The sequence below is a fragment of the Bombina bombina genome, chromosome 6, assembly GCF_027579735.1.
Source record: "Bombina bombina isolate aBomBom1 chromosome 6, aBomBom1.pri, whole genome shotgun sequence".
Lineage (NCBI taxonomy): Eukaryota > Metazoa > Chordata > Amphibia > Anura > Bombinatoridae > Bombina > Bombina bombina.
Window position 1 is genome coordinate 1133002615 of NC_069504.1, and position 14072 is coordinate 1133016686.

General features: G+C 39.5%; 1 protein-coding gene across 3 annotated transcripts in view; it reads right to left on the reverse strand.

The window, feature by feature from the left end:
* SOX5 (SRY-box transcription factor 5) overlaps nucleotides 1–14072 on the reverse strand; it is a 488205-nt gene that overhangs the window by 370216 nt on the left and 103917 nt on the right. For all 3 annotated transcript variants that reach the window (XM_053719111.1, XM_053719110.1, XM_053719112.1), the window contains exon 3: nucleotides 7389–7599. In XM_053719111.1, the coding sequence (XP_053575086.1) occupies nucleotides 7389–7599 (211 nt within the window). The remainder of the gene's footprint in view (nucleotides 1–7388; nucleotides 7600–14072) is intronic.

Sequence of the window (14072 nt, forward strand, 5' to 3'; positions counted from 1 at the left end):
CGGGGCTGCAGGGTCATGACTGATATAAGGTCTGATATGGGTAAATAACTGACCGGGGCTGCAGGGTCATGACTGATCTAAGGTCTGATATGGGTAAATAACTGACCGGGGCTGCAGGGTCATTACTGATCTAAGGTCTGATATGGGTAAATAACTGACCGGGGCTGCAGGGTCATGACTAATCTAAGGTCTCATATGGGTAAATAACTGACAGGGGCTGCAGGGTCATGACTGATATAAGGTCTGATATGGGTAAATAACTGACCAGGGCTGCATGGTCATAACTAATCTAAGGTCTTATTTGGGTAAATAACTGGAAGGGCTGCAGGGTCATGACTGTTATAAGGTCTGATATGGGTAAATAACTGACCGGGGCTGCAGGGTCATGACTGATATAAGGTTTGATATAGGTAACTAACTGACCGAGGCTGCAGGGTCATGACTAATCTAAGATCTCATTTGGGTAAATAACTGACGGGGGCTGCAGGGTCATGACTGATATAAGGTCTGATATGGATAAATAACTGACCGGGGCTGCAGGGTCATGACTGATCTAAGGTCTGATATGGGTAAATAACTGACCGGGGCTGCAGGGTCATGACTGATATAAGGTCTGATATGGGTAAATAACTGACCGGGGCTGCAGGGTCATGACTGATATAAGGTCTGATATGGGTAAATAACTGACCGGGGCTGCAGGGTCATGACTGATATAAGGTCTGATATGGGTAAATAACTGACCGGGGCTGCAGGGTCATGACTGATCTAAGGTCTGATATGGGTAAATAACTGACCGGGGCTGCAGGGTCATTACTGATCTAAGGTCTGATATGGGTAAATAACTGACCGGGCTGCAGGGTCATGACTAATCTAAGGTCTCATATGGGTAAATAACTGACCGGGGCTGCAGGGTCATGACTGATATAAGGTCTGATATGGGTAAATAACTGACCGGGGCTGCAGGGTCATGACTGATATAAGGTCTGATATGGGTAAATAACTGACCGGGGCTGCAGGGTCATGACTGATATAAGGTCTGATACAGGTAAATAACTGACCGGGGCTGCAGGGTCATGACTGATATAAGGTCTGATATGGATAAATAACTGACTGGGGCCGCAGGGTCATGACTGATATAAGGTCTCATATGGGTAAATAACTGACGGGGCTGCAGGGTCATGACTGATATAAGGTCTCATATGGGTAAATAACTGACCGGGGCTGCAGGGTCATGACTGATATAAGGTCTCATATGGGTAAATAACTGACCGGGGCTGCAGGGTCATGACTGATATAAGGTCTGATATGGGTAAATAACTGACGGGGCTGCAGGGTCATGACTGATATAAGGTCTCATATGGGTAAATAACTGACCGGGGCTGCAGGGTCATGACTGATATAAGGTCTCATATGGATAAATAACTGACCGGGGCTGCAGGGTCATGACTGATATAAGGTCTGATATGGGTAAATAACTGACGGGGGCTGCAGGGTCATGACTGATATAAGGTCTGATATGGATACATAACTGACCGGGGCTGCAGGGTCATGACTGATATAAGGTCTGATATGGGTAAATAACTGACCGGGGCTGCAGGGTCATGACTGATCTAAGGTCTGATATGGGTAAATAACTGACCGGGGCTGCAGGGTCATGACTGATCTAAGGTCTGATATGGGTAAATAACTGACCGGGGCTGCAGGGTCATGACTGATATAAGGTCTGATATGGGTAAATAACTGACCGGGGCTGCAGGGTCATGACTGATATAAGGTCTGATATGGGTAAATAACTGACCGGGGCTGCAGGGTCATGACTGATCTAAGGTCTGATATGGGTAAATAACTGACCGGGGCTGCAGGGTCATTACTGATCTAAGGTCTGATATGGGTAAATAACTGACCGGGGCTGCAGGGTCATGACTAATCTAAGGTCTCATATGGGTAAATAACTGACAGGGGCTGCAGGGTCATGACTGATATAAGGTCTGATATGGGTAAATAACTGACCAGGGCTGCATGGTCATAACTAATCTAAGGTCTTATTTGGGTAAATAACTGGAAGGGCTGCAGGGTCATGACTGTTATAAGGTCTGATATGGGTAAATAACTGACCGGGGCTGCAGGGTCATGACTGATATAAGGTTTGATATAGGTAACTAACTGACCGAGGCTGCAGGGTCATGACTAATCTAAGATCTCATTTGGGTAAATAACTGACGGGGGCTGCAGGGTCATGACTGATATAAGGTCTGATATGGATAAATAACTGACCGGGGCTGCAGGGTCATGACTGATCTAAGGTCTGATATGGGTAAATAACTGACCGGGGCTGCAGGGTCATGACTGATATAAGGTCTGATATGGGTAAATAACTGACCGGGGCTGCAGGGTCATGACTGATATAAGGTCTGATATGGGTAAATAACTGACCGGGGCTGCAGGGTCATGACTGATATAAGGTCTGATATGGGTAAATAACTGACCGGGGCTGCAGGGTCATGACTGATCTAAGGTCTGCTATGGGTAAATAACTGACCGGGGCTGCAGGGTCATTACTGATCTAAGGTCTGATATGGGTAAATAACTGACCGGGGCTGCAGGGTCATGACTAATCTAAGGTCTCATATGGGTAAATAACTGACCGGGGCTGCAGGGTCATGACTGATATAAGGTCTGATATGGGTAAATAACTGACCGGGGCTGCAGGGTCATGACTGATATAAGGTCTGATATGGGTAAATAACTGACCGGGGCTGCAGGGTCATGACTGATATAAGGTCTGATACAGGTAAATAACTGACCGGGGCTGCAGGGTCATGACTGATATAAGGTCTGATATGGATAAATAACTGACTGGGGCCGCAGGGTCATGACTGATATAAGGTCTCATATGGGTAAATAACTGACGGGGCTGCAGGGTCATGACTGATATAAGGTCTCATATGGGTAAATAACTGACCGGGGCTGCAGGGTCATGACTGATATAAGGTCTCATATGGGTAAATAACTGACCGGGGCTGCAGGGTCATGACTGATATAAGGTCTGATATGGGTAAATAACTGACGGGGCTGCAGGGTCATGACTGATATAAGGTCTCATATGGGTAAATAACTGACCGGGGCTGCAGGGTCATGACTGATATAAGGTCTCATATGGATAAATAACTGACCGGGGCTGCAGGGTCATGACTGATATAAGGTCTGATATGGATAAATAACTGACTGGGGCCGCAGGGTCATGACTGATATAAGGTCTCATATGGGTAAATAACTGACGGGGCTGCAGGGTCATGACTGATATAAGGTCTCATATGGGTAAATAACTGACCGGGGCTGCAGGGTCATGACTGATATAAGGTCTCATATGGGTAAATAACTGACCGGGGCTGCAGGGTCATGACTGATATAAGGTCTGATATGGGTAAATAACTGACCGGGGCTGCAGGGTCATGACTGATATAAGGTCTCATATGGATAAATAACTGACCGGGGCTGCAGGGTCATGACTGATATAAGGTCTGATATGGATAAATAACTGACTGGGGCTGCAGGGTCATGACTGATATAAGGTCTCATATGGATAAATAACTGACCGGGGCTGCAGGGTCATGACTGATATAAGGTCTCATATGGGTAAATAACTGACGGGGCTGCGGGTCTGATTTGAGTTCTGATGTGGGCATATAACTGATGGGAGATTCAGGGCCATGGGTCTGATCCAATATGAGCATATGGCTATGAAAAGCACAGGCACAATCTGACACTAACTCTTCTAGGACAGAGTATTACAGTATTATGCACTGGTTTTTTTGTTTAATACGTTATACTGTGTTTATTTAACAGACTTCTGGATTTAAAATATAAAAGATATATGATTTGAATATTTCTTTAATGTTCTTTTTTCTATTTAATTATTTAAAAAAAGGTACCATGGGCACTCAAGAGAATTTATTTAGATTATTGCCAAATTGGTACAAACACCACTCATAAACAGGGAAAATAAATACTGTAGGTGCTAAATGTATGTAACATATTTATTGGTCAGAAATGTGTAAAAAGCTTTAGTGTTTAACTGATGCAAATGACTGTTGTTTATGCACAGTGTACTGCTGATAGAGGGAAGGCTGCACTACACACAGACCCCTTTTAATGTCCTTGTAAAAACCCAATAATGTGTCACCCCAGTGACCTGTTTTTTGTCACACATCATTTGCTATTCTTTCTTACTTTAACTTTTGTTCACAGGTTTGTATTGAAAGAGAAAAAAAAAAAAAAAAAAGCATTTTCTAGATTTTTTTCTGGAAAGAAAGAAGCAAAGCTATGAATATGGCACTCTCATAATGATCTAACAAAGGCTTAATGAAATTTCCATCACAACCCGCTGTTCATTTTAATGGCCTTTGCAAGACAATGGAACAATAGGTTGAAGAAAAGACTCTTACATCGGACCGCTTTTTCTTCTCTCGCTCCCTCATATTTTCAAAGAGCCACAGATCTTTTGTTTGTACATTTTCATTTTAGCAAAGCTGAGATAATGCGCGACTCCGTAACCATTTCAATGTCTAACGTTAACCTTTGCTAATGGAGTCTCTGGAATATGTACAATCTTACACTTAAAGCGCTTTCTTTACATGTTGTCCATTGTTGTCGCTCTTCTGCGCTAGTTACAACTTTGTCTCCTTTACGGTTTTGCTATTTCTAGGTGCACGTGACCAGGTAAGATATTTATTCTATAAAATGGCTAAACAAAATAGCAGTCATAGTCCTTTTCAAAAAGCAAACTTCTCTGTTTTCATTAAGTATTACTCCTCTAGTTGTTAGAATTGAACAGATCTTTTCACTTCTTGGGTTAATGCGCTTGAGCTTACAGAAACGCATCACAAAACATTGGGCTACAGGATGAGGGAAAGCCACGATGTGCCAAGTAAAATGAGTACAACAGATAAAAGAAAAATATCTGGTGTGTAATATGCAACAAAATCTAAATAATATGACGATCTTCAAACTAAAACAATACTCCAGGGATAACAATGTTTATTTGTACATATATTTATATCAATTCCCTTACATGCTTCTTAAACAAATGTGTAGCGGGCAGGACGAAAAGGGCACCCGCCCAGGGCACTGTGCTTTGGGGACCCAGCACTTTCAGGGGTAAGGGTATGAGAAGGTGCAATGTATAGTTTGCATTTAGTTTATGAAGAAGTGTTTATAGTATCAGATGTCATATAAACTGTTACAGGGGTGGGCCATACAGGGGACAGGGCATACATGGGGGGAGGAATAAGAGCCCTGCGCTATGGGGCCCCACACATTTGTATTGCCCAGGGTGCAAATCTTCCTGGGAAACTGGGCCACTTCTCGTGTTTAGCATCTGAATATCTGGCACAATATTTTCACCTTTCAAATCTCTGCATTATATATTTATTTAACATATTTGTCACAACAGTGATAACTCCCCTATCCGATTATTTAGAACAGTGCTTTATAGCCGTCTGTGATATGCGATCAGCGTAATACAATGATGTAAAGTACAAATGCTGTTGTCTAATAGGTATATAAAGAAAGCACACAATTTGTGTCACCAAACTTTCAAGATTATCGATTAAAAGTGAAAGAAAACTTTAGAAAAATAAATATATATATTATGTATTACATTATATTATGTATTAGAGAGATTATCTATCTTTTTAAACAATACAAATTCTGAAGTAGACCGTCCCTTTAAGTAAAATAATTCTGCACCATGTTTTGGAGGAGGCTGGCTTGAGCTTGGCACTCAGCACAAGTCTGATGATTTTTTTGTAAGTAATATACATTAAATATAGATATTTTTTTAAAGTATAATCACATCGCTAACGTCCTTCAAAATTCAAAGTTTACTGGTACTTTTAAAAATGTGCCGACACATTCTGCCGTCCTGACCCCATCACTTGTTTAATACTCACATATACAGGATTTATCAGCCAGGCAGAACCTTAAAGGGACAGTAAAGTCAAAATTAAACTTTACATGATTCAGATAGAGCAGCAATTTTAAACAAATTTCAAATTTACTTCTGCTATCAAACTTGCTTTATTCTCTTGGTATCTTTCATTGAAGAGTATAACTAGGTAGGTTTATAAGAGCTCAGGAGTGTGCACGTGTCTTTAGTGCTCTATGGCAGCAGTGATTTGCAACATTAATTGTAGCTTTGTTATACAATTTTGCGAAACTCTGCTGCCATAAAGCACTAAAGATATGAAATGAGGATAATCCAGCACCGGCTTCAAACCCCAAGATAGAGGGTACTCCTTTGGAGTGACTGCCACACTCCCAGCAGTAGAGTATGAAAAAGAAAAATAAGGGTAACTCCTCTTGTAAAAATCCCAAAATATTTTTATTAGACAGGATCAGACACAGAACACCACAACGTTTCGGGGTCAGTACCCCTTAGTCATGTGATCACATGACTAAGGGGTACTGACCCCGAAACGTTGTGGTGTTCTGTGTCTGATCCTGTCTAATAAAAATATTTTGGGATTTTTACAAGAGGAGTTACCCTTATTTTTCTTTTTCATAGAGCACTAAAGACACATGCACACTCCTGAGCTCTTCTGAGCCTACCTAGTATTACTCTTCAATAAAAGATACCAAGAGAACTAAGCAAATTTGATTACAGAAGATTACAGAAGTAAATTAGAAAGTTTCATGCTCTATCTGAATCATGTAAGTTTAATTTTGACTTTACTGTCCCTTTAAGGAGTCAGGAAAGAGCGCTGTTACACATTGTTTAATAAAACGTAGGAGCCAGAAGTAGATTTTTCTTTGGGGCTCCCAGCATCTTTCCACCCCTATCTATCTATATATTTATTTCTAGTTCCATACAAATGCACAATACACTCACGCACTTACACAAATATATAGATAGATTTGTATGCAAATGTCTGGCCAGTATGTAGCTTGCATGCTGTTAGACAATTCTCCTCTCTGTCCTCCAAGAAAACATAACTACTCTATTATATCCAACCAATGCCTAACAATAAACAAAGAAACCCACTCCATGCAACCTCTAAACCACAAATCATACCCCCTTCATACACAAAGGAAACTGAAATAGAAGCCAGAACGTTTCTTTTTGTCAGAGAACACAATGCAATATGCAATAAACAAGATAATACGCCAAAGTATTGCAATAACCTCTTTTGTTAGACACTAAGATAAGCAGAATCAATGAAACCAACCCAGTGTGAAGTTTACCCATTCAACACTGGCCTGGCTGGCAACGCATAATCTAACCTTGGTCACGGCACAATGCGCCTACGTCCTCTCTGACAGCCAAAGGGTTAATACATATTTAAAACTGATTATAATCAGAAATGTACAAGGTTGGTGTTTTTTCTTACCTTCTGGTTCACTTTTAATAAGTTCCTCCATCTTCCTTTGCTTAAGTGTGTCAACCACATCAGCTAAGCTACCTTTCCTCCTCTCTGGTGTTCCCAAGGCTGCATTGGATAAGCATTCCCCACCCTGGCGCCCACCTTCTTCGGCCTTCATGGGTGAGGTAGCTGAGTTGTGAGAGGCGAATGAAGACAACAGTTTATTGCCATCAATTTCCTAAAAGGCAAAAGAAAAGTTCTTTAAAAAACAAGACATCGTTTCCAGAGAAAAAAAACACAATGTAGCCAAATATCTTGACAAAAACAACAAAAGCACCAAAGATTGGTTTTCATCTTAATAGGTAATGTTATCACAGCACCATGACATTACGGGGCCGGATTATCATTGTGCGAGCGGACATGATCCAATATTGCAGATCATGTCCGCTGCACAACGATAAATGCCGACAACATACACTCATTTATCATTGCACAAGAACTGCTGGTGCAATGCCGCCCCCTGCAGATTTGGGGGCGTCAATCAACCCAATCGTATTCGATCGGGTTGATTTCTGGCAATGTATGTTTGCCGCCTCAGAGAAGGCGGACAGGTTATGGAGCAGCGTTCTTTAGACCACTTCTTCATAACTTGTGTTTCCGGGGAGCCTGAAGGTTTGCCAGAAACACGGGGCATCAAGCTCAATACGGAGCTTGATAAATATGCCCCTACATGCAGTGATGAAACTCAGAGCGTATCGTGATATTTGTGTATAAAGAATAACCACTATAACCTCACCCTGTGCACGAGGACCTAAAGCTCAGACGAGATGAGCTAAGAAATCTCGCCAGTACTGTGAGGTCCATCATAAAACAATGTATCTTCCATACGGAAGAGAAACAACTAAACATGTTAAATGTTTGTTGCATGAAAACTTTTACATTTAAATTGAAACTAAAAGTAAATTCATAATTGTGCACAAAGCAAGGCTAAATGATTTACTGGTTAAAGACTTATTGGTATACAAAACTCAACCCCTGGCCTCCTGGTCCCAAGTCTAAAAAACAAATACCCAGCTACTTCATAATGCCACCAGGTAACATTTTCTGTGGAGAACTTGATTTCAAGGCCGGGATCAGATCATGGGGGATTGACTATGATGCAAGGCACCCCCCGATTTCCCATTAAATAAAAGGATAAAGATGCAGGATGCCATCTTCACAGGGGGTTAATCAGTTAATACAAGAGAAGAACATTAACAAATAATATTTAAGTCCTGATAGTTTTGCATAATTAGTGAATAAAAGTATAAGCAATGCCTCATGTTGTAAGAACCCATCAGTTACTTCTGGTGTTTCAGAAACACAAATGAAATGCATTGGGATGTAGCTGTATAATGTATTCGTGTTGCCAGAGTCTAAAAGTATGTTTTTTAAGCACTTGCTCAGTTGTATGTGACTGAAAAGATCAGTAATTATTTGCTTTATACAACTCTCTAGTTTATAAATAAAGTTTGCGTTTAAAGGGAAATAAAACAACCTGTTTCATGGTTGTAATTAAAAAAAAGCACTAAGCGGTGCGTTTTACTTAAAGGGACAATGTACCGTAAACATTTATTTTTCTTTAATGTTTTCCCAATTACTTGTTATACCAGCTCAGGAGTATAAAATGTATGGGAAATCACTTTTTAATGCTTATTTTTGTATATAAAATAGCTGGTTTTGTTATTTGAAACCACAACCCTTTAAAATGACTTGCAGGGACATCAGATCTCTTTATTTTATCCCTTTCTGTACACACACAATTCTTGATATTATATCTGTCTGTATAGCAAAGGCCAATACTTAGAGAAAACTCAAACATTTACATTTGATTACTTGTCTCTCCTAAACCCCAATGGGAGTGTAATTTCTTCTGCTGGCTATGTTTACACAGCTTTCTAAAGCCTATACCGCATGAGAATGCACTTCCATAGGCTCCAATGGGAGCGTTTTTCTCATGCAGTCATACACAGCATGAGAACTAGCACAGACAACGGGGTAAGTCGTGCAGCATAGACAGCAAATGTAAATATATATTAACACTTAAATATATATGTATATAAACATATACACACAGTTCCCATAGACCACTATGTAAAGGCACCCTCAGCTGTCAATTTTAACCCTTAGAAACAGCTCTGTGCAGTGTTTTTTTATGACAAAATAAAAATGCTAGATTTTTTTTATTAAAATATAAGAAACTCTTTATTTTGGGGCCAACTGTGGCACTTTTAAAAAATTATCCAGAGATCTGATCTCTGGTTAATTTTCGGAGCACTAAGTGCTACCGCAGTAGCTCACAGTAGCAATAACCAGCCACTTGCAAATTTTTCCATTTGCAGACGCACAATACATTTTGTGGCATATTTATCTCGCAGTTATGAAGCAGCGGTCAGAAAAAGACCGCTGCTCCATAACCTGTCCGCCTACTCTGAGCAGGCGGACAGACATCGCCGGAAATCAACCCGATCGAGTACGATCGGGTTGATTGACACCCCCCTGCTGGCGGCCTGTTGGCCGCGAGTCTGCAGTGGACGGTGTTGCCTTGTGAGCTGCTGGTGCAATGCTGAATACGGCGGGCATATTGCTCGCCGTATTCAGCAAGGTCTGTCAGACCTGATCCGCACTGTCTGATCAGGTCTTACAGACCATGATAAATTGGGGCCTAGGGCTCCACTTGTAATCTAGCCCACTATACAAATATACCATACGCCAAATAAGCTATTTAAATTGCTGAAATAAAAATAAAGTAGCTATTAGTAAACAATTTAATGCACTCCAACAAGTAAAATAGATCACTGGGAACAAATTAAAAAGGAGAAAACTGTCCCTTTAATAGAAAGCATTATTATTATTATCATTTATTTCTAGAGCACCAACAGAGCACAGCAATATGTTTTATTCATCATTTTAAAGGGATTTTACCTTTTTAGTTATTTTTTTAACTTCATTTGTGCAGGGACCATTACTTCCATTAAAAACCCCCACAGAGGGTCTATGGTCTCCACAGGAAGGCAAACATGAAGCTAACTGTTTAAGTGGTTGCTAGGAGACGTGCACTAGATCCAGACACATTATTGCCCCATGCTCAGTATTATTATTATCATCTTTTATTTGTACAGCGTTAAAACATTCCGTACAGTACCGTGGGTGCAGAGATAGGGGTATACAATGGCAAGTGTTCGTGATAAGATACAAAAACATAACAGACTATACAGATCTAGTACAGGAGGAAGAGGACCCTGCTACAGTCTACAGGTTGAGGGTGCAGAGACAAAAGGTTTTTGTAGAGGACCTTTGGTGCAAAAATCATGCAGCAGTAGAACTTAAGTTCCATAATGTTAGCTCTCTCTGCAGACAGTGGCTACAATGAAAATTTCTAAGGGCAAGAAAAAAGGTGTTTATTGTTTTTTTAAAAAAACAATCTGTTTCTTTATATCTTTAGTTTAACATATATATTTGTTTACTAAAGGAGCACTCTTATATGCCTTGAGCCAAGCAAAATTGGTGCGAAGTAGAGAGTGGGACTTGTATTACATGGCTTAAACATGGTGCAAATAGATTTTTCACAAAAAATAAAAAGGAAGTTAGCTATATTAAGTTATGTATTTATTCCATTTGTATCTCTATATCTATTAGTGCAACAAGTTTGGGGCAAAACTTTTGAAAACATTTGTAGAAATAATATTGTCCCCTTGCTTTGTAATGAGAGACAAAGTTGAAACATAATCCATAAGAAGTAATGTCTCATTTTTATCCCTATATCTACTAGTGCACCAAATGTGTAGCAATAATATTGTTTGATTTAGAAAGGGTATACAATTTTAACAGAGTTTCTACTTTAATTTTATTATGTAATTTACTTCATTCTCTTGCAGCATCAAACATAAGCTTTCTGTGTTTTCAAACTCCCATTGATTTCTATAGCATCCGCGGCCTCAAGGGTGGCGGATAAAAAATGAGGTACGCTGCGTCGGAATAGATGCAAGTGTACCTGTTAAATGTTTGATAAATTGGGAAAAGAGTCAAATAGAGTCTAATCTGAATTCAAAACATCTGTAATGACGCAAGCATCGATCGGCATCAGATTGAGATCACGGGATCGTATTTTATGTCACAAATTTCAACATTTGACAATTTTGATGTTTAATAACTACGGCGGATCAATCTCGCGACAAATACGACGCGGAATTCAAGTGTATTTTCAGTTGAAGCTTTGATAAATATGCCCCTTATGGTCCGATGATCTAAACTTCGCCACATCAGACGTTTTTTTTCATCGACCCTGGCAGGGGCTACCCTGGTGGAATTATCATAAAAAAGGGGCAGTCCCTGCAAGTAGCGAGATGTCTCCTATTGAAAGTAATGGAGCTCGCTGGAAAGGGAACTTCACTTTTTGGAGTGAAGTTAGCAGGGAGCCCACTTTAAAAATTAAATCCTGCAGCCAATATAAATCACATTACGCTGCTTTCTGCGTATAGCATCTTACAATTGCCTATATTTTCTTATGTATGTGTTTTTCTATTAGGGTTATAAGTCATTTAAATGTATTTTGTATACAATAAAATATCAGCGCTTCCTTTGCCCGAGTCAGATATTGAAAATAAATTAGAATAGAATGTATCTATACCGATATAGTTAAAATAGTGACAAATATTTGTAGTTTGCTAGATTGCCTTCTTTAACTCAATGACATTGTATAACAGTAAATACAAGACCAACTTACTAAATCCTCTTTGATGAATATATAAATCAAATGCTGGTAACAAACACTTACAACCATCAATGTATACAGATGGCATAGATAAGACCATTTATGCATACTCCGTACAAGATTTTTACAACAACTCAAAGTCTTTTCCTCGGTCGCAGCTAGCTGTGTGAACCGGGTGTTCAGGTCCCGACAAAAGTAGAAGCTGAAAAATATAAATGACCAACAGCGCCCACCGATTCAAGGTAGTATAAAAACAAATTTACTAAAAGCGCAACTGAGCACAAATTGCACTTGCAAGATAAAAAATGAAAAAAGGCATGTCATAGAAGTGGCGAAGTCCTCCAGAAAGGATACCGCTCCGTGTAAAGCCCAGGCTCTCAGCGTTCTCAGCAAGGAACCGGATGCAATCTGTACGGCTCTTAAGTCCAGCACTGTCTTTTTCCTTCGGTACTAGCCCAGACGCCGTATTAGCCGGTATGGCTTACACTTTAAAGCAGTCCAAAAAGAAGTCTCTTAGCAGTTTCCTTAACGTTAGACTGCCGTTAATTTAACCCTACGTGTTTCGTTTGCAAAACGAGCAAACTTCTTCAGGGGTAGTTACTTAGATGCTATGCTGACTACATCTAAAAATCACCATTTAAAATACTCTTAACGGAAGTGACATATGGGGAGCCAGCTAGGATAGCTGCATGTGTCACTCCCGGGTCTTAATGCAATGCATTTATCATTACGATACATTTGCCTTTGATATAAAACATTACAATTCATTTGCCTTTGATACATAAGATTGAACATTCTTACACATAATACATACATGTTAATTCCAATACTTTTCAAATTGTAACACCAGGAGAAAAATTATGATAACCAAATTCCATGAGAGAATAATAAAAATAGTGAAAATTTTAGGAAAATTCAAATCGAAATAAACACAAATGTAAAAAATCTTAAAATTATCCACTCCATATACACTATATACAATAAAAAATTATCCACTCTATATACACTATATACAATAAAAAATCTTCAATAAATTAAAGTGAATAATTTTACCAACATTACTAAATGAATACCCTTAAAAATAGAGGAAAGAGAAAGAGCGTGAGTTGTTTAACATATAAATTAATCTACACACTTAAATGATGTGTTCTGACTCATATCAACTCATTCTGTGACCCATAAAATAATAATATCCTAAATGGGTATATCCTTATACCTCGATATTTAAATCTAGTAGTTTATCCTCATGTTTAATTAATCCCTCTTTATGAGAAGGATAAAAGATCTAAGTCAATATTCAATCCTACTGGATAGAGACTTTTCAGCTCTGTGATCCAAAATGTCTCTCTCCTCCTTAGTTTGGTGAGTCGATTGATCCCTTCAAGGATCCTTTTGGAAATCCAAATCCTTTGTGCAATTCCTCTTAAGACATTGATTTTGTCCTAGAGGTACATTTTGAAAATAAAAATAAAGAACTAGATTTTGGGAACATACAAAAAATATCTGTAAAGGATTAGTAAAGCACAGTGTCGTGAAACATTTTAGGGATTTTCATGCTAGTAATCCTGAAGGCCTCCAAATCAAGGTGATTGACTGGATCCCATATAAAATTGAGGGGATCAATCGACTCACCAAACTAAGGAGGAGAGAGACATTTTGTATCACAGAGCTGAAAAGTCTCTATCCAGTAGGATTTAATATTGACCTGGCGTCAGGGACTCAGCATGACAGTAGTAAGGAATAACAAGACCAAGGGGTCTTTTGCAAATCACAATGTGAAGGTTTTATTCATTATCTGAGAAGGCAGCAAAGCGTTACTTGGATCGCTAATGAAGATAATACGCTATTGTCAGTATACTCTTTGTATAGACATACTTTGCATGTATGGTATGTTGGGTGTGGGTTAACATATCCTGATGGAAACCATGATCAGGGAAAATTGTTGTTTACTATATAGG